This window comes from Bufo bufo, chromosome 4 (genome assembly GCF_905171765.1).
Source record: "Bufo bufo chromosome 4, aBufBuf1.1, whole genome shotgun sequence".
In the NCBI taxonomy this organism is placed as follows: domain Eukaryota; kingdom Metazoa; phylum Chordata; class Amphibia; order Anura; family Bufonidae; genus Bufo; species Bufo bufo.
In genome coordinates, this window is record NC_053392.1 from 177,052,833 (window position 1) to 177,075,314 (window position 22,482).

Below are 22,482 nucleotides of genomic sequence, written 5' to 3' on the forward strand. Positions count from 1 at the left end.
TTTTTTTCCATTAACCCCAAGAAACATGGAACGTATTTTTCGGACTATAAGACACACCAGACTATAACATGTACCTAGATTTGGAGGAGGGAAAATGAGAAGAAAAATATTTTCCATCAGACCTCAGAGTAGATCCCCATTCTTCATCAGACCTCAGATCAGACACTTAAGGTCCATCAGCCTTACATCAGACATTCCAGCCTCCATGAGCCTCAGATCAGACATTCCAGCCTCCATGAGCCTCAGATCAGACACCCATCAGCCTCAGATTAGCCCCATAAGCCTCAGGTCAGGCCCCCTAGCCCCAATCAGCCTCAGATCGGACCCCCCAATACAATTAGTCAGAATTATCGTTGATTTCATTTGCATCCCTTTCTTGCCAGAATTCCAGGAGCATGTATGGCCTATATGTCTTCCCAAGGAGAGCTAGTATCCTCCAAATCCTGACTTTGGCCTTTCACCCAGTTAAGCCAGTACTCTCTGCTCTGCACTAATGAGATGCAATCACCCCGAAACAGCTGTCTACAGATGAGGTGCTGACTTATTTAATATCAAAGTCATGTCTGAAGGCCTATTTAAAGGGTTGAACATTGACTCATAGGATAGCTGCCATACATCTGATAGCATTAGAGGCAGAGCCTGCTAAGAGCTCATTTGCTTCCCTTTCTTCCGTGGATTTATAGGCAGCCACATTTACCGATAAGCCAGGAACAAGGCAGACATACTATACATATCAAAATTAGGAAATGTATGTGTAATCAAAAAAGACAAACATACAGGTAAACAAGCGGGGATTACAGTATAGAGACAATGACCTTTTATCTAGCATAGGTAGAAATAAAATACACATACTCTGATGCTTTCATGCCCTAAAACAAGTCACAGCATTTCGATAATGCACTGTGAAATAGGGCTAGAAGGTAGTGTGCAATAAGTATGCTTTGATGTGACTAAAAAAAAGCAACTGGAGCACATTTAATGTGTACAGAACAGCTGAAGCCTAATTTATTGCAGCTAATGTCTGAAATAATGACAACTTAGTTAAATAGTTCTATGTGCATAAATCATGGCCGCAATGCTGATGGCTCATAACACAAAGGAAATCTTGCGTACACCTGTGCTTGACTGTATATAATTCTACGTAATACTTAGTGTCTTTTTAGTTAAAGGAGCACTTCTTTCAGAAAAGGGTATTTTTTCCACCTTAATATTGATAGAAATAATTTTTTAGAATGTTCGATATTTTTCATTGTACTTTTGCCACTATGCCATTGAAAATTGAACACAAAACATTGTCTGTCTGTAGCAGTCAATACAGAGAGATAACTCCTTTATAGATAGGGAGCCCACTGTACTGTGAGGGGTAGATGTTATCTGTATGAGGCTCCATGCCACCATATTCTTCATCCATGTGCTATCCACATTATTGTGAACAGCACACTGACTCATTCATTTCTAAGAGGCTATGATTTGGGGGGGGGGGGGGGGTACTCTCTCTCCTTGGGGAGGAGACTTATAGGTTTTACATGCTCTTCTGGAATTCTGGGAAGAAAGGGATGAGCTCTTAACATGCTCTGCCTCTAATGCCAGCTATCCTATAAGTCAACGTTCGACCCTTTAAATAGGCCTTAAAACATAACTCTGATATTAAATAAGCCAGAATCTCATCTGCAGACAGCTGTTTCAGGGTGATTTCCCTTATCAGTGCAGAGCGGAGAGTACTGGCTTAACGGGGTGAGAAGCCTAGGTCATAATTTGGGGAGTACTCTCTCTCCTTGGGGAGAGAGCGCCGTAATCTGCGTGAGGAGACTTATAGGTGCCATGCACACATCTGTATCTTTTGCGGATACTTGTGGCCGTTCTGCAAATAATAGAACATGTCTTATTCTTGTCTGTATTGTGAAAAACACTAGCCCTGTCTATTGATAGGAGTGGTAAAAATACAGAATACACACAAGAGAAGGTATATGTATTTTGAAGATCCCTTGTTTATGGACTGAAACACAGACATGGCCGAATTGAGATAAGACCCATATTACACCAACAGATTATCTGACCAATCATTTGTCATCATGGCCAATTACACACAGAGATCTTTTGTTATACACACCAAATATTGGTCTGATTGGACAGATATTGGGCAGATAATCTATTGGTGTAATACAGGCCTAACAGTATGACAGCTCTATTTTCTTGATAAGCCGAGATGAAGAGCATTCCACTCATCAGGGAATTGTCTAATGTTCTAATTGAGTCACTAAAAGGGGGCACTTTCTGGTCGAAGTAAATGGTCTAATTAAAAAGTCAGGCAAGGCTATTTGCAGTGGCAACAATCAAAATAAGGGAGGAAGTAAAGAGCCAGGAAAGTAAGTGGAATACACTCACCTAAAGAATTATTAGGAACACCTGTTCTATTTCTCATTAATGCAATTATCTAATCAACCAATCACATGGCAGTTGCTTCAATGCATTTAGGGGTGTGGTCCTGATCAAGACAATCTCCTGAACTCCAAACTGAATGTCAGAATGGGAAAGAAAGGTGAATTAAGCAATTTTGAGTGTGGCATGGTTGTTGGTGCCAGACGGGCCGGTCTGAGTATTTCACAATCTGCTCAGTTACTGGGATTTTCACGCACAACCATTTCTAGGGTTTACAAAGAATGGTGTGAAAAGGGAAAAACATCCAGTATGCGGCAGTCCTGTGTGGGCAAAAATGCCTTGTGGATGCTAGAGGTCAGAGGAGAATGGGCCGACTGAGTCAAGCTGATAGAAGAGCAACGTTGAGTGAAATAACCACTCGTTACAACCGAGGTATGCAGCAAAGCATTTGTGAAGCCACAACACGCACAACCTTGAGGCAGATGGGCTACAACAGCAGAAGACCCCACCGGGTACCACTCATCTCCAATACAAATAGGAAAAAGAGGCTACAATTTGAACAAGCTCACCAAAATTGAACTGTTGAAGACTGGAAAAATGTTGCCTGGTCTGATGAGTCTCGATTTCTGTTGAGACATTCAAATGGTAGAGTCCGAATTTGGCGTAAACAGAATGAGAACATGTATCCATCCTCTGATGGCTACTTCCAGCAGGATAATGCACCATGTCACAAAGCTCGAATCATTTCAAATTGGTTTCTTGAACATGACAATGAGTTCACTGTACTAAAATGCCCCCCACAGTCACCAGATCTCAACCCAATAGAGCATATTTGGGATGTGGTGGAACAGAAGCTTCGTGCCCTGGATGTGCATCCCTCAAATCTCCATCAACTGCAAGATGCTATCCTATCAATATGGGCCAACATTTCTAAAGAATGCTATCAGCACCTTGTTGAATCAATGCCACGTAGAATTAAGGCAGTTCTGAAGGCAAAAGGGGGTCCAACACCGTATTAGTATGGTGTTCCTAATAATTCTTTAGGTGAGTGTATATGGAGTGACTGAAAAATTAGCTTGGCCTAACTGAAGGAAACCAAAAAGTTCAATTTATTTTTATCTGGTCACAGTGACAGAGAAGATACTATGAGGGAGATTAATGAAAACTAGAGCAGTTCTGCAAAACAACCAATTAGATGCCAGCTCTCTTGCTTCTGAGGGCCTCTGGAAAATGAAAGCTGCAGCCTGACTGGTAGCTATGGGCAACTGCTACACTTTTGCTTTGCATTAGTTTTCATAGATCTCTCTCTATGCAACTCCATCTGCTACATGGGAACTCAGCTTGATTACAAGTCACAAGTAATGATGGGTTGCCCTGCCCCTCTGATTACATCATTAGCTGCTTGCTTTTCCAGTGTGCTATTAATATGCTGGTATATGTGCCTGGATGATTAGCCCTTGAAGGGGCTGTATACTGTCAATAAAGGGTCTGTTTTTTATCTCAGAAAAAGCACCAGTCTTGTCTATTGGCTGTGTCTGGTGTCAGCCATATTTAACTGAATGAGACTGAACAACCCATGGACAAGAACATTGCTATTTCTAGGGAAAGAAAGGACTTCCTAAATTATTACATAACAAAGATCCTGTTCTATTTAATGGGAACCTATGCAACATACTCGATGCCTCGGAAACCCGCCCTGGACCATCCAGCTTGTAGAGCTCTCTGTGGCCAGTATCAGATTAGGCGGGTATGCATGGACAAATCTTAAGAAGTTGTCCTATCTGGCCAACCTCTTTACATATGTCTTATTAGGTTATATGGATGTCAAGACCACCTGCACCCTTACAGCAACTGAATAAGTCCCATATTATTTCCCTTAAATTTCCTTTGCAGCTAATACTGCTGGAGGTTAGAGAATCCCAACCCACAGTAATCACTATCTACGGCTGCTATTTTCTAAGTAGTAGTCGTCCACAACCTTTTAAAGGGGTTCTGTGGTGCTTACATATTGATGAACCATTCTCAGGATAGGTCATCAAAATGAAATCAGTGGGGTTCCCAGGAGTCAGTCTTCTTAGGTCATGTGACATCACCTTCATCACCACATGGCCTAGGCACAGCTCAGCCCCATTCAAGTGATTCGAGCTGAGCTGCAATACCAACCACCACTGCTATACAATGTATGGTGCTGTGCTTGGTAAGCTGCAAAGAGACCACAATGCTCACGGGAGCATTGTGGCCTCAAACAGCTGATCTCATATTGATGACCTATCCTTAGGATAGCAAAGAATGCTGTAGATGGCAGCATATCCTCCTTAAAGGGGTTGTCCGGGTTCAGAGCTGAACCCGGACATATTCCCATTTTCACCCAGGCAGCCCCCCTGACTTGAGCATCGGAGCAGTTCATGCTCCGATGCTCTCCTTTGCCCTGCGCTAAATCGCACAGGGTAAAGGCATTTTCTGGAGTTCCGGTGACAAACCGGGCTCTCCTTAGGGTTGCCAGGCAGAGGCTTTCGCCCAGCAGTGAGCCCATCAGAGCCGGTGACGTCACCGAACACACTGCTGGGCAGAAGCCTCTGCCCGGCAGTGTGTTATTGTAAATAAAAGAGCCCTTGCCCTGCGCGATGCAGCGCAGGGCAAAGGAGAGCATCGGAGCATGAAATGCTCAGATGTTAACATCAGGGGGGCTGCCAGGATGAAATTATGTATATGTCCGGGTTCAGCTCTGAACCTGGACAACCCCTTTAGGTTCCTTTATTCAATTGGGATCCATAAATTGTACATAAAGTGGAAGTAGTGAAATGTTTTGACTAATACATAGTCTTTCTCAAGCATGAACATAGAGTGAATATTGTAAGTACAGTTAGGTCCATATATATATTTGGACACTGACACAAATTTTGTTTTTATTACCTGTTTACTAAAACATATTCAAGTTATAGTTATATAATGGACATGAACATAAAGTCCAGACTTTTAGCTTGCATTTGAAGGTATCCACATTAAAATTGAATGAAGAGTTTAGTAGTTTCAGCTACTTTACATGTGGCACCCTGGTTTTAGGGACCAAAAGTAATTAGACAATTGACTCAAAGGCTGTTTCATGGGCAGGTGTGGGCAATTTCTTCATTATTTCATTCTCAAGTAAGCACATAAAAGGACTGGAGTTGATTTGAGGTGTGGTGCTTACATTTTGAAGATTTTGCTGAGAAGTAAACATGCGGTCAAAGGAGCTCTCCATACAGGTGAAACAAGCCATCCTTCATCTGCGAAAACAGAAAAAAACGATCCAAGAAATTGCTACACTATTAGGAGTGGCAAATTTTACAGTTTGGTACATCCTGAGAAAGAAAGCACTGGTGACTCAAACAATACAAAAAGAACTGGACGCCCACAGAAGACAACAGTGGTGGATGATCGCAGAATAATTACCATGGTGAAGAGAAACTCCTTCACATCAGCCAACCAAGTGAACAACACTCTCCAGGATATAGGCGTATCAATATCCAAATCTACCATAAAGAGAAGACTGCATAAAAGTAAATACAGAGGGTTCACTGCACAGTACAAGCCACTCATAGGCCTCAAGAATAAGAAGGCTAGATTGGACTTTGCTAAAAAAAAAACATCTTAAAAAACCAGGACACTTCTGGAAGAATATTCTTTGGACAGATGAAACCAAGATCAACCTCTACCAGAATGATGGAAAGAAAAAAGTATGGCAAAGGCATGGTACAACTCATGATCCAAAGCATACCACATCATGTGTAAAACACGGAGGAGGCAGTGTGATGGTTTGGGCATGCATGGCTGCCAGTGGCACTGGGTCCCTAGTGTTTATTGGTGATATAACACAGGACAGAAGCAGCCGAATGAATTCTGGGGTTTTCGGAGACATACTGTGCGCTCAAATCTATCCAAATGCAACCAAACTGATTGGTCGACGTTTCATAATACAGATGGACAATGACCCAAAACATAAAGCCAACACAGGAGTTTATTAATGCAAAGAAGTGGAATATTCTTGAATGGCCAAGTCAGTCACCTGACCTGAACTCAATAGAGCATGCATTTTACTTGTCAAAGACTAAATTTCAGACAGAAAACAAACAGCAACTGAAAACTGCTGCAGTAAAGGCCTGGCAGAGGAAACACAGCGTCTAGTGATGTCCACGAGTTCAAGACTTCAGGCAGTCATTGCCAACAAAGGGTTTTCAACCAAGAATTAGAAATTAACATTTTATTTACAATTATTTAATTTGTCCAATTACTTTTGAGCCCCAGAAATGAAGGGATTGAGTTTAAAAAATGCTTTAGTTTTTCACATTTTTATGCAATCATTTTCTTCAACCCACTGAATTAAAGCTGAAAGTCAGAAATTTTGTCTCTGTCCAAATATATATGTACAGTACAGACCAAAAGTTTGGACACACCCTCATTCAAAGAGTTTACTTTATTTTCATGACTATTAAGGCATCAAAACTATGAATTAACACATGTGGAATTATATACATAACAAACAAGTGTGAAACAACTGAAAATATGTCATATTCTAGATTCTTCAAAGTAGCCACCTTTTGCTTTGATTACTGCTTTGCACACTCTTGGCATTCTCTTGATGAGCTTCAAGAGGTAGTCCCCTGAAATGGTCTTCCAACAGTCTTGAAGGAGTTCCCAGAGATGCTTAGCACTTGTTGGCCCTTTTGCCTTAACTCTGCGGTCCAGCTCACCCCAAAACATCTCGATTGGGTTCAGGTCTGGTGACTGTGGAGGCCAGGTTATCTGGCGCAGCACCCCATCACTCTCCTTCATGGTCAAATAGCCCTTACTTTCAAAGTTTTCCCAATTTTTCGGCTGACTGACTGACCTTCATTTCTTAAAGTAATGATGGCCACTCGTTTTTCTTTACTTAGCTGCTTTTTTCTTGCCATAATACAAATTCTAACAGTCTATTCAGTAGGACTATCAGCTGTGTATCCACCTGACTTCTCCTCAACGCCACTGATGGTCCCAACCACATTTATAAGGCAAGAAATCCCACTTATTAAACCTGACAGGGCACACCTGTGAAGTGAAAACCATTTCAGGGGACTACCTCTTGAAGCTCATCAAGAGAATGCCAAGAGTGTGCAAAGCAGTAATCAAAGCAAAAGGTGGCTACTTTGAAGAACCTAGAATATGACATATTTTTAGTTGTTTCACACTTGTTTGTTATGTATATAATTCCACATGTGTTAATTCATAGTTTTGATGCCTTCAGTGTGAATCTACAATTTTCATAGTCATGAAAATAAAGAAAACTCTTTAAATGAGAAGGTGTGTCCAAACTTTTGGTCTGTACTGTACCTAATGTATATATAGTACACAGAAGAGGTACCTGCCTTCAATTTAACCAATCACAAATAACTGATTAATTATATAAAACAGCAGTGTGCTCACCAATCGCATAACCAATATACATGATGTCCAATCCATCATCATACACCAGCTAGGACCAGGTGGATGCGGGCGGACGGGTCTCCAGCTCCCAGCACATGTGCACTCAGCATTCCATCTTTGTTACAGCACATGCCCCTCTCCATAGACACACCTTCATTTTCATTGGTTCAAACCATACTAGTCATTATACCACATGACTAGCACATCAATCTCCCTTCTGACCAGACCACAAACACACCAAGCAACCAGATCATGCCATGTCCCCATGGCAACAACTGAGCAGCGCTTCCACGTCAGCTCTAACTAACCGGTAAAATGGCACGGGGGCGCTGCAGTCAGAAGATCAGTTTTATGTGTCTATTGGGCTATTGATGATAAAACAAAATGCACTGCTTGCACTTTATTTACATTATATGGATCCCACTTGAATAAAGGAACTTAAGGAGGATATGCTGCCATCTGTAACTGAGGCAGTCGCTGTGGGTCAGCGAGTACAGACGGGCTGGTGCATTCCTGCTGCCTGTCTGGAGGAATACCGATGCCGCTTTCATATCCCTATTGCCTATCCTTAGGATAGGTAATCAATATGGTTCAGTGCCAAGTGATTGGCGCAAGGCAAATGTGGTGGCCATATTCAAAAAAGGATCTCGGTCCGTCACAGGAAATTATAGATCTATAGGCTTTGAAAGTATGGTCTGTAATGGATTGAAAACTGGTTGAAGGACTATGTCTAGAGAGTTGTGGTCAATGATTCATATTCAGAATGGTCCCGGGTTATAAGTGGTGTACCCCAAGGTTCAGTGCTGGGCCCTCTATTTATTTATGATTGATATCGAGGACGGGATTAATAGCACCATTTCTATTTTTGCAGATGACACTAAGCTATGTAGTACTGTACAGTCTATGGACGATGTCCATACACTACAAGCTGACTTGAATATTCTGAGTGATTAGGCATCAACTTGGTAAATGAGGTTCAATGTGGATAAATGTAAAGTTTTGCATTTTGGTAGTAATAATCTCCGTGCATCATATGTCCTAGGTGATGTAACACTGGGAGAGTCACTTATAGAGAAGGATTTGGGTGTCCTTGTAGATGGTAGATCAAATAACAGCATACAATGTCAATCAGCTGCTTCTAAGGTCACCAGGATATTGTCAGGCATTAAACGAGGCATGGACTCGCGGGGCAGGGATGTAATATTACCACTTTACAAAGCGCTGGTGCGGCCTCATCTGGAATATGCAGTTCAGTTCTGGGCACCAGTCCATAGAAAGGGTGCACTACAGCTGGAAAAGTACAGAGGAGAGCGACTAAACTCATAAGGGGCATGGAGGGTCTTTGTTATGAAGAAAGATGAAAAGAATTGAATTTATTTAGTCTTGAGAATAGACGTCTAAGGGGGGACATGATTAACCTATACAAATATATAAATGGGCCATACAAAAAATATGGTGAAAAACTGGTCCATGTAAAATGCCCTCAAAAGACAAGGGGGCACTGCCTCTGACTGGAGACGAAAAATTTCAGTCTCCAGAAGCGTCAAAGCTTCATTACTGTAAGAACTGTGAATCTGTGGAATAGAGTTCCTCACAGCGTGGTCACAGCAGGAACAGTGGACAGTTTTAAAAAGGGTTTAGATGATTTATTAAAAGTAAACAACATTCATGCTTATGAAAATGTGTAGAAATTTGAGTCTCTCTTCCTTCTGTGATTCGCGTCCCCACCTATCCCTTGGTTGAACTTGATGGACTTATGTCTTTTTTCAACCGTATCAACTATGTAAAAATATGTAAACCACGGAGAACACTTTTAATAACACAGGTTGCACGCTTTCATTTGCCCAGTTTGATCTCTTCTGTTCCTTGGTACAAAAAATTCTGAATCACATTCAGGCTCTGACCAATGGTAACATAACATAAGGAAGCTCTCATTTGCTTCCTGTAAAATACAAAATGAACACTATCGTTTTGAGATCTCATAGTTCTCTATTACTGTCTTCAATTTAATGAGGCACCATTATTGAATCCCAATCCCCCATGGAAGATCAGAAGTAGAGAAAACATAAGATAGAAATCAGCAGGAGCCATACCAAATACACAGGAACCAATAAATTAACTTGCATCCTGCAGCTTCTTATTCTCTGTGCTTCTATCTGCTTGGTGATAATGCTGCCTTTTTAGGTATTTGGCTTTGAATAATGATCATTCACTTAAAATGACAGGAATGCCGCCTATAACATTAAAATCTTAGCACTGTTGCGCTGTGAATTTCATCTGGCATACTATAGATTCTTTATTTTGTTACCCTGCTTCATATTATTTTCTCACAAGGTGAAACAACAAATTCCAACAATGATCAAAAATTATATATTATTATATTATTGCACTGTAAAATAAGTACAAAATTAGCAAAAAGAGGGAAATCCATTTTTTATTGCAATAGCATTTGCTGATGTGTGCAGATTTACAGTACAGGATTGCTTCCAAAAAAGGTAATGTACATGCAGGTTACATTGAATTGTGGTATGACTGCATGCACATATTTCCCTGTTTATACCAAACAGAACTTTATATTGAAAAAAAAAAGGCCAAAAGAATATTTACAGACGATGGTAAGGGTAGCTTAGAAACTAATGGAAGACTAATCATGATAAACATATGTCTATTTGGAAATCACATCCTAATAAAATGTTCCAATAAAATCAAACATCTTGTAAACAACATTGAATTAAGACCTATGTACAATTTACAATCTCAGTAGGAAATAGACTTCTGCTTCTTCAGTATTGCATGGCTCACTCTGATATGTCAAATGATCTATGCAAAACTGGTCATTATGTCTATAGGTTTGGGATGAACATGCACCCTCTGGTATACCCCTGCCTTCCATGCTCTCTCTGTTAAAGTTACTACAGTATCCCGCTATGTAAGAACCAGTGGAATGTCTGTTGACAGGTGGAAAAGCTGTGGGTGTCTTGTTCCTTAGGACTACACCATTTGGAAATGGACCGTTTTGTTTTAGTTTAATGGCCTCCTGTTTTTCCTTGGCCCGGTTAGCAATGTTTCTCACTCTGCTTTGACTTCTAGAAGAGAGCTTTCGTGCTAGAGGTCTAGGTTTGTCCAATTCATCCTCATCACAGAATGATGGTCTGCAACAATCATCCTGGTCATAAGATACCAGTCTCCGTAACTGCTCGGTTAATGCATCTTTAGACTGATAATTAGAGTTAACAAAAGATGTTCTGTCCTCGGAATTGCCAGACAAAAGAAAGCCCCTATTTATCCGCTTGTACTTGCTATCAAAATTACAAGATATGTCTTCTGAAGTCAGGTCTCCAAGACTTTTAGACTTGCATGGACTAGGTTGTTTAGTTCCTGTAGATGGACACAAATTTGAATTTACCTGTTTTGGAATGCAGGAATTATGCAAGCTGCCTCTGTGGGCAATATATTTTGAGTCTTTAAGTGCATTACAGTTTTTAACCTGTTGTTCATGGTCTCTTCTTTGGTATATATGATGGATTCCTACAGAATTATAGACCTCCTGTTGTTGAACGTTACTATGCAAAATAGAATTTTGATTTATTTTTTCGTAATCAATAAAGTTGTTGAAATTGTTTTGGTAGAGCAGATGTGATGACGCGTGTTTAAAGTCTTTCTCTTGATAGCTTTGAGAAACCGCATGTGGGCCCTGAGATGCTTTCTGAAACTCAACTGGACCACTAGTAGTACATTTTTTAGAAGGCTCTGAAGGTATTATATTGGTCACACAGTTTGTATAATGACTACTGGATGCACTCAAAAGATTTTCCATGCTTGCTGGACGGATATTTTTGGGTTTTGGCTTTATTTCGGGATAAATTACCTTTGGAGGTTTTGGTTTTATTTCAGGATATGGTTTCTTACATTGTGACTTTTTGGTGTCATCAACCAGTTTGTCACTTACTCTGAAAGGGTTGGCGTCCAACAGTGTGTTCCCACTCAGATCATCTTCTTGTATAATTGTGTATACTGAATACTCAGATGTTTCTGGGCTAGAGAAAACTGTGGTATCGTTTGCTGGATATAATAATCGTGCCACATGTTTTGGCACTGAAGAATGCTTTTTTGGTGTTGAGATTGCTGGTGTGAACATTTCAGAAAATCCAGAAATCTTTGTTTGACTATTTATGCCATTTAGACTTGAGACACAAGTCAAGTTAGTTTTCTCATCTGTGACGTCAAACTGCTTGATGAATGCAGATATTGAGCTTCCAAGTTCGCTATCATTTACAGAGGGGACCTCATTAATCATGTGAGATATATCATTTTCAAAAATAACTGCTGTAGACTGCAAATTATTTGTGTCTGTGCAGACAGTAGTTGACAACTCTGTGATGGACATCAATTCATTAACATTAAATTTGTCTTGACAGGTTGCTGATTTTGGTTGGCAAAATGAATCTTGTGAACTTTTTAATGTAGAATCTTTATCAATTGGACTTTTCAGCTTTATTTCATCCTTTTCATCCTCGGATTCACTGGTAAATGTCTCATTAAACTCTTTGATATCTTCATCACTTCTTTTCCCATAGTCTAAGTGTAAACTCCGCCATTTTTTATGTACAACATGTCCATTGGCTGTGGCAATAGCCTGGCATGGATTTTTGGGAAGACATGCAGGATTCTTGGTATATTCAAGCATTAGTTTTTTTGTAATTGGCCTGCCCTTCTGACTTTCCTCATTTCCTGTGGAAAAAAGAAAACAGTACACCATTCATGTATAGAGAGTTGGCATTTATCACAGCAGACAGATATATGGGTTGTGTAGGCATGGTAAAATGCTGTGATGACATACAGTCAGTATGGTTCTGTGCTTTGTGTAGACAACTTCTGGCATGAAATGAAAAATAAAAAATAAAAAAATGATCACAACATGTTGTCATCATCTGACATTATCCATCGAATGGATTACATTCAGTTTGAAATGTAATAATTTCCAGAAGTGATGGTAATGAAATACCACACTAAATACATTGTTACCTTTAGTAGTTTCCTAATAGATTTGTACTAGAAAACATAAAACAATTCTGTTAAAATGTCATATAAGCTTAACATAGTAAAATGCAACTCAGGAATAATGTAACAAAATATGACATGTATAACAACAAATGTATTAATCTTAATCATGGTCAATTTAAGAACCAGGAGGTTCAAAATATGTTGATCTGATGGGAGGTGGAGGGAAGTGAAGTTCACTACGTTTTACCTGTCATGTGAATACCGGAAAAAAGACGCAGTAACGTATAATCTACTCTGTGCTGAAACTTTTTCTTGTTAGCCTATGACATGTATAGTAAATCCTAGCATGATGGTGGGCAACTTCATAGATTTGGCCAACCTAATAGACTAAACACATTTTTTCACGATTCTGCAGACGATGACGCATTGGTGAATTTATTCTCAAAGTTCAAGATTCACTTTAGAGAAGAGTATTCTATATACCAGCAAATCACAGAATCAGTTTACTGTTTACTAATTCAAACAGTCAATAGCTAGCCGGGGGCAAAACTCAGCTTGCTTCCTTATCCAGTTAGCTAAATTCTGTGCTTAAGGCAGAGTGGATATTAGGTGCCCTCTCTGGCTCTGAGCATCTGGGGCACTTGACCCACTTGTCATTCCTCCTACATATGGCTCTGCAAGACACCAATTTATTTCTGTGTTGGTGCCGAATAATTCGTTGTAGGAAATTTTTTTTGCATTATCCAAGACACTAAGGCTGTGTGCTGTCCGAATCCGTTGCTCCATTCCGAGGCCCCGCAAAAAAAATATAGCATGTCCTATTCTTGTCCGTTTTGCGGACAAGCATAGGCATGTCTACAATGGGCCACCCGTTCCATAAATTGCAGAAGGCACACGGGCGACTTCCGTTTTTTGCGGATCCGCGGTTTGCATGGTCGTGTACATGTAGCCTAAGTGTAATACTTCAAGACCATTTTATCCAAGTCACAGAGTAGCTGACATATTCACAATCATGTTAGCCACACAAATGCATTTTATCAGGGGTCCCAATAAATGAAATGGCACAATTCAGTGGGGTTTGAGAATCTGAAAACCCACCAGTGTTGAGTATGAACGAGAGTCAGAACTGCTTTTCAAGAGATGGCAATGCAAGTACCTTCCTTCTAAACCTAGCGAAGTTACAGAAACTGACAAGTACACACAAAAGAAAATACATTGTCCTCACATAGCTCATGCCGTCACCCACTGTTTCAAGATATGAAACGTGAGCTCGTTTGTGTGCAACTTCTATTAATTTATCTGGATCAGAATACACATATGTACAATAACTTCTTCATAGAAATAACAGCTGGAACTAGGGGTGGGCGATATGGCCTAAAATCTATATTGCAATATAATTTTAAGCATGTGCGATATGCGATATATATTGCGATATATTGTTTTCTATATTGGGGGGGGTTAAACTTTTTTTTTTTTTTTTACTTTTTATTTAATAACTATTAGCCTCCTTAAGGGCTAGAACCCTTGTCATATTCACCCTAATAGAGCTCTATTAGGGTGAATAGGACTTTACACTCTCCCAGCTTCCCTGTGCTTTGTGCACACAACAGCAGGGAGCTGACCATGGCAGCCAGCCTCTCATGTGCCCCCCCAGCCTCTGATCTGCACCCCCCCAGCCTCTGATCTGCCCCCCCCAGCCTCTGATCTGCCCCCCCCAGCCTATGATCTGCCCTCCCAGCCTATGATCCGCCCCCTCTGGTAACCCAAACCCACCCCCCCCTCCCTCCCCAGTATTAATCATTGGTGGCAGTGGCCACAGGGTCCCCCTCCCCCCCCCGCATCATTGGTGGCAGTGGCCAGTTCCGATCGGTTACCATGGCAGCCAGGACGCTACTGAAGTCCTGGCTGCGATGGTATGTTAGTGAGCAGCATTATACTCACAGAAGAAGGAGCGCCTGGCGGCCACGGCGCACGTGTGTATAATGCTGCTCACTAAAATACCATCGCAGCCAGGACCTCAGTAGCGTGACTCCTGGCTGCCATGGTAACCGATCGGAGCCCCAGCATTACACTGCCCACTGCCACCAATGATGGGGGGGACCCTGTGGGATATGGCCGGCACATTCATTGGTGGCGCAGTGGCCACAGTCCCTCCCCTCCTCCTCCTACTCTGTCCTCATTGGTGTTCAGCGGCAGCCGCGCACAGTGGGGAAGGAGGGACTCCCTCCTACTCCCTCCTTCTCCATCCACTGTGCCGGCCAGCTCAGGAGAAAATGGTGCGCGCAGAGAGCGCGATCATATCGCGGTCCGGCGATATAGCGAAAATCCATATCGTGGCCCAAATTTATATCGCATATATCGCCTATACCGCCCACCCCTAGCTGGAACCCATTCTTGACATCAACTAGGCTTCCAGTTGTGAGTTCATGGAATCTCACAAGACTCAGCTATTGAAAAAAAATGCACATATGTGTAACTTAGAGGGCATGTTGCATGTGCGCTTGGCATCTGTGTTGGTCCCATGTCCATATGTGCCTGCCTTGCTGAGGAAAAATATGTTTTAATATATGCAAATGAGCCTCTAGGAACAACGAGGCATTGCTGTTACACCGAGAATCTCCCCTTTCTCTGCAACTACCGCACCCTCTCCACCTTGATTGACAGGGCCAGGCAATGAAAATGTTATCACACCTGGCCCTGACTTCTCCTAAAGTCAAAGTGCAGAGGACACGGCAGATTCAAAGAGCAGAGCCTCTAGGTAATTGCAACGTCGCCTTTGCTCCTAGAGTTTCATTTGCATATATTAACCACCTCAGCCCCCAGTGCTTAAACACCCTGAAAGACCAGGCCACTTTTTACACTTCTGACCTACACTACTTTCACCGTTTATTGCTCGGTCATGCAACTTACCACCCAAATGAATTTTACCTCCTTTTCTTCTCACTAATAGAGCTTTCATTTGGTGGTATTTCATTGCTGCTGACATTTTTACTTTTTTTGTTATTAATCGAAATTTAACGATTTTTTTGCAAAAAAATGACATTTTTCACTTTCAGTTGTAAAATTTTGCAAAAAAAACGACATCCATATATAAATTTTGCTCTAAATTTATTGTTCTACATGTCTTTGATTAAAAAAAAATGTTTGGGTAAAAAAAAAATGGTTTGGGTAAAAGTTATAGCGTTTACAAACTATGGTACAAAAATGTGAATTTCCGCTTTTTGAAGCAGCTCTGACTTTCTGAGCACCTGTCATGTTTCCTGAGGTTCTACAATGGCCAGACAGTACAAACACCCCACAAATGACCCCATTTCGGAAAATACACACCCTAAGGTATTCGCTGATGGGCATAGTGAGTTCATAGAACTTTTTATTTTTTGTCACAAGTTAGCGGAAAATGATGATTTTTTTCTTTTTTTTTTTTTTTCTTACAAAGTCTCATATTCCACTAACTTGTGACAAAAAATAAAAACTTCCATGAACTCACTATGCCCATCAGCGAATACCCTGGGGTCTCTTCTTTCCAAAATGGGGTCACTTGTGGGGTAGTTATACTGCCCTGGCATTCTAGGGGCCCAAATGTGTGGTAAGGAGTTTGAAATCAAATTCTGTAAAAAATGACGAGTGAAATCCGAAAGGTGCTCTTTGGAATATGGGCCCCTTTGCCCACCTAGGCTGCAAAAAAGTGTCACACATCTGGTATCTCCGTATTCAGTAGAAGTTGGGGAATGTGTTTTGGGGTGTCTTTTTACATATACCCATGCTGGGTGAGATAAATATCTTGGTCAAATGCCAACTTTGTATAAAAAAATGGGAAAAGTTGTCTTTTGCCAAGATATTTCTCTCACCCAGCATGGGTATATGTAAAATGACACCCCAAAACACATTCCCCACCTTCTCCTGAGTACGGAGATACCAGATGTGTGACACTTTTTTGCAGCCTAGGTGGGCAAAGGGGCCCATATTCCAAAGAGCACCTTTCGGATTTCACTCGTCATTTTTTACAGAATTTGATTTCAAACTCCTTACCACACATTTGGGCCCCTAGAATGCCAGGGCAGTATAACTACCCCACAAGTGACCCCATTTTGGAAAGAAGAGACCCCAGGGTATTCGCTGATGGGCATAGTGAGTTCATGGAAGTTTTTATTTTTTGTCACAAGTTAGTGGAATATGAGACTTTGTATGAAAAAAAAAAAAAAAAAAAAAATCATCATTTTCCACTAACTTGTGACAAAAAATAAAAAATTCTAGGAACTCGCCATGCCCCTCACGGAATACCTTGGGGTGTCTTCTTTCCAAAATGGGGTCACTTGTGGGGTAGTTATACTGCCCTGGCATTTTCCAGGGGCCCTAATGTGTGGTAAGTAGGTAAATGACCAGTGAAATCCGAAAGGTGCTCTTTGGAATGTGGGCCCCTTTGCCCACCTAGGCTGCAAAAAAGTGTCACACATCTGGTATCGCCGTATTCAGGAGACGTTGGGGAATGTGTTTTGGGGTGTCTTTTTACATATACCCATGCTGGGTGAGATAAATATCTTGGTCAAATGCCAACTTTGTATAAAAAAATGGGAAAAGTTGTCTTTTGCCAAGATATTTCTCTCACCCAGCATGGGTATATGTAAAATGACACCCCAAAACACATTCCCCACCTTCTCCTGAGTACGGAGATACCAGATGTGTGACACTTTTTTGCAGCCTAGGTGGGCAAAGGGGCCCATATTCCAAAGAGCACCTTTCGGATTTCACTCGTCATTTTTTACAGAATTTGATTTCAAACTCCTTACCACACATTTGGGCCCCTAGAATGCCAGGGCAGTATAACTACCCCACAAGTGACCCCATTTTGGAAAGAAGAGACCCCAGGGTATTCGCTGATGGGCATAGTGAGTTCATGGAAGTTTTTATTTTTTGTCACAAGTTAGTGGAATATGAGACTTTGTATGAAAAAAAAAAAAAAAAAAAAAAAAAAAAAAAAATCATCATTTTCCACTAACTTGTGACAAAAAATAAAAAATTCTAGGAACTCGCCATGCCCCTCACGGAATACCTTGGGGTGTCTTCTTTCCAAAATGGGGTCACTTGTGGGGTAGTTATACTGCCCTGGCATTTTCCAGGGGCCCTAATGTGTGGTAAGTAGGTAAATGACCAGTGAAATCCGAAAGGTGCTCTTTGGAATGTGGGCCCCTTTGTCCACCTAGGCTGCAAAAAAGTGTCACACATCTGGTATCGCCGTATTCAGGAGACGTTGGGGAATGTGTTTTGGGGTGTCTTTTTACATATACCCATGCTGGGTGAGAGAAATATCTTGGCAAAAGACAACTTTTTCCATTTTTTTATACAAAGTTGGCATTTGACCAAGATATTTATCTCACCCAGCATGGGTATATGTAAAATGACACCCCAAAACACATTGCCCAACTTCTCCTGAGTACGGCGATACCAGATGTGTGACACTTTTTTGCAGCCTAGATGCGCAAAGGGGCCCAAATTCCTTTTAGGAGGGCATTTTTAGACATTTGGATACCAGACTTCTTCTCACGCTTTGGGGCCCCTAGAATGCCAGGGCAGTATAAATACCCCACATGTGACCCCATTTTGGAAAGAAGATACCCCAAGGTATTCAATGAGGGGCATGGCGAGTTCATAGAAATTTTTTTTTTTGGCACAAGTTAGCGGAAATTGATATTTTTTATTTTTTTCTCACAAAGTCTCCCGTTCCGCTAACTTGGGACAAAAATTTCAATCTTTCATGGACTCAATATGCCCCTCACGGAATACCTGGGGGTGTCTTCTTTCCGAAATGGGGTCACATGTGGGGTATTTATACTGCCCTGGCATTCTAGGGGCCCTAAAGCGTGAGAAGAAGTCTGGAATATAAATGTCTAAAAAATTTTACGCATTTGGATTCCGTGAGGGGTATGGTGAGTTCATGTGAGATTTTATTTTTTGTCACAAGTTAGTGGAATATGTGACTTTGTAAGAAAAAAAAAAAAATTCCGCTAACTTGGGCCAAAAAAAAGACTGAATGCAGCCTTACAGAGGGGGGGGGATCAATGACAGGGGGGTGATCAATGACAGGGGGGGTGATCAATGACAGGGGGGGTGATCAATGACAGGGGGGTGATCAGGGAGTCTATATGGGGTGATCACCCAACTGTCATTGATCACCCCCCTGTAAGGCTGCATTCAGACGTCCGTATGATTTTTACGGATCCGATCAGTCTATCAGTGGATCCGTAAAAATCATGCGGACATCTGAATGGAGCTTTACAGGGGGGTGATCAATGACAGAGGGGTAATCAATGACAGGGGGGTGATCAGGGAGTCTATATGGGGGTGATCACCACAGTCATTGATCACTCCCCTGTAAGGCTGCATTCAGACGTCCGTATGATTTTTACGGATCCGATCAGTCTATCAGTGGATCCGTAAAAATCATGCGGACATCTGAAAGGAGCTTTACAGGGGGGTGATCAATGACAGAGGGGTAATCAATGACAGGGGGGTGATCAGGGAGTCTATATGGGGTGATCACCTCCGTCATTGATCACTCCCCTGTAAGGCTGCATTCAGACGTCCGTATGATTTTTACGGATCCGATCAGTCTATCAGTGGATCCGTAAAAATCATGCGGACATCTGAATGGAGCTTTACAGGGGGGTGATCAATGACAGAGGGGTAATCAATGACAGGGGGGTGATCAGGGAGTCTATATGGGGTGATCACCACAGTCATTGATCACTCCCCTGTAAGGCTGCATTCAGACGTCCGTATGATTTTTACGGATCCGATCAGTCTATCAGTGGATCCGTAAAAATCATGCGGACATCTGAATGGAGCTTTACAGGGGGGTGATCAATGACAGGGGGGTAATCAATGACAGGGGGGTGATCAGGGAGTCTATATGGGGTGATCACCACAGTCATTGATCACTCCCCTGTAAGGCTCCATTCAGACGTCCGTATGATTTTTACGGATCCGATCAGTCTATCAGTGGATCCGTAAAAATCATGCGGACATCTGAATGGAGCTTTACAGGGGGTTGATCAATGACAGAGGGGTAATCAATGACAGGGGGGGTGATCAGGGAGTCTATATGGGGTGATCACCACAGTCATTGATCACTCCCCTGTAAGGCTGCATTCAGACGTCCGTATGATTTTTACGGATCCGATCAGTCTATCAGTGGATCCGTAAAAATCATGCGGACATCTGAATGGAGCTTTACAGGGGGGTGATCAATGACAGGGGGGTAATCAATGACAGGGGGGTGATCAGGGAGTCTATATGGGGTGATCAGGGGTGATCAAGGGCTAATAAGGGGTTAATAAGTGACGGGGGGGGGGGGGGGTGTAGTGTAGTGGTGCTTGGTGCAACATATTACTGAGCTGCCTGTGTCCTCTGGTGGTCGATCCAAACAAAGGGGACCACCAGAGGACCAGGTAGCAGGTATATTAGACGCTGTTATCAAAACAGCGTCTAATATACCTGTTAGGGGTTAAAAAAATCACATCTCCAGCCTGCCAGCGAACGATCGCCGCTGGCAGGCTGGAGATCCACTCGCTTACCTTCCGATCCTGTGAACGCGCGCGCCTGTGTGCGCGCGTTCACAGGAAATCTCGCGTCTCGCGAGAGGACGCACCGGCGCGTCCACCCAGAACAACAGGACCGCCGCAAAGACGCAATCCTGCGTACGGCGGTCCTGAGGAGGTTAAAATATAATTATTCTCAGAAATGCAGGCACATATGAACATGGGACCAACACAGATGCCTTCAGCTGCCAAGCGCACATGTAACAGGTCAGCCAGTTTCTTAGGTACAAATCTGCTGACAGATGCCATTTTTTACAATCATATGACTGGGGGATGAGCGAATTGATTTCGGATGAAATATCCAAAGTCGATTCGCATAAAACTCCGTTCTAATACTGTACGGAGCAAAACGTCATAAATTAATTTGCACTGTAAAAACCATTTCCCGAACTCGGGTTCGTTTCCAAGGTACCACTTGGAACCGGACCAGAGTTCGGGAAATGTTTTTTTTACAGTACAAATTAATTTATGAAGTTATTGCGCGAAGTCTCACGAGACCTCACGAAGCAATAACTTTGGCTCATCGGAGCCAATACATCCTAATACTGTACAGAGCTCCGGCTCCTTGCAGTATTAGAACGAAGTTTTATGCGAATCGATTTTGGATGTTTCATCCAAAGTAGATTTGCCCATCCCTACATATGACGTATAGATACTATAAAGTATCATCCATAAACTTTTTATTTTGCAGTAATATGGTGTCGGTTTGGATATTTATATTGCTAAATTTAATAGCTAGTCTAACTGCTTTCCTGGTGTATAAGATAACCTCCAACATAAGCCAAATCTCCTAAACATTTTTTCTTACTATTTTTGCTATATTACAATAAAAATGCAATGTTTTAATCTTAGACTTCCATTTTTTGAAGATATGTATTTTTCTTTATTTGTATAAGAAATTAAATGTTATAGATATATTAATATTAATAACAATAACAGCAATAATATTAACAGTTGCCACTCATTACCTGATGCTATGTCATTTTTTTGGGCATCTTTATAAGACTCTGAAGTAGAAGGTTCAAAGACCCCAAGAAGGAACTTGTCCACTGGCATTGAAACAGGTCGGGCCTGTAGGCTTCTGGATGTTCTCCTCATTACAACATCCTTCTCTTTAGCACCAGCCACCTCACATGGAAGATCTCTACTCTCTGTTGACTCTTGAAACACCATCTTAGTCTTCTTTCTACCCTTGGCAGGTGCACTGGCAGTGCGTCTTAAAATTCGATCTCCGATTGATCGCTTTCGTATATGACCGTTACTCTCCACTGAACTATGCTTTGTACTTTTATTGAAAAGCCCTTTGAGCCCAATAAATTGTCTGTTCTGAAAATATAAAAAAAGAAAGCACCTTTTAAATAGGACTCCCCCTCTCAAAATTTGTCTTAAGACTAAAATAATAAAGGAATAGGGATGACCAACACGGATGGAAGATATCGGCTAAATACAAACCTGACAAACTCATGCACGTATGACCAGTAATATACCACGGCCAGTAAAACCATATTTGCAAGTAGAAATCACACAGGTTTACAAAATGAATGACTTGTATGCATACTATAAGTACTGTATGCATAATGAGGCCACAAACACACAATTCTTAGTTGGTTCATGCTTGAATGGGGACTGATGCTTAATGAGACATTACTTTGTCATGCGACAGGAATTTGGCACTCAGCAAGTATCATGGGTCTACCTTTGTGGCTCCTAGAAAGTGCAATATAGTATAACTGGGATTGAGGATTAAAGGACTCCACTGAAATGGAAAGAAAAATACAGATTTGAGCTCCTGTAATAAATGGTATGACAGCAGGCATATAATTTAAGCACCAATAAAAGGAAATCCATAGCTGAACGGATTTAGAATTTCTCTGCAAAAAAAATTACATTATACTCCAGCTAGGTAGTTACATTCATTAGAAATTCATCACTGAAGGGCGGCTAATAACATGGAAAACACCAGTATTAAAATTCTAACCAGCAGTTAATGAAACAAAATATCTGTGCAGTCTGCAGTACAGCGGGCCTCCATCTCAATATGAAAAGACTTTCATTACCCGGAGTG

At 41.6% G+C, this 22,482-nt stretch overlaps 1 protein-coding gene across 1 annotated transcript in view; it reads right to left on the minus strand.

Annotated features, from left to right (window-relative positions):
• Window positions 1–10,434: 10,434 nt before the first annotated feature.
• Window positions 10,435–22,482, minus strand: part of PLCH1 (phospholipase C eta 1) — a 289,893-nt gene continuing 277,845 nt past the window's right edge. The window contains exons 22-24 of the mRNA XM_040429955.1: window positions 22,114–22,173; window positions 21,386–21,743; window positions 10,435–12,549 (exon numbers count right to left, since the gene is read on the minus strand). Coding sequence (XP_040285889.1) covers window positions 10,568–12,549; window positions 21,386–21,743; window positions 22,114–22,173 — 2,400 coding nt within the window. The 3' untranslated portion in view covers window positions 10,435–10,567. The remainder of the gene's footprint in view (window positions 12,550–21,385; window positions 21,744–22,113; window positions 22,174–22,482) is intronic.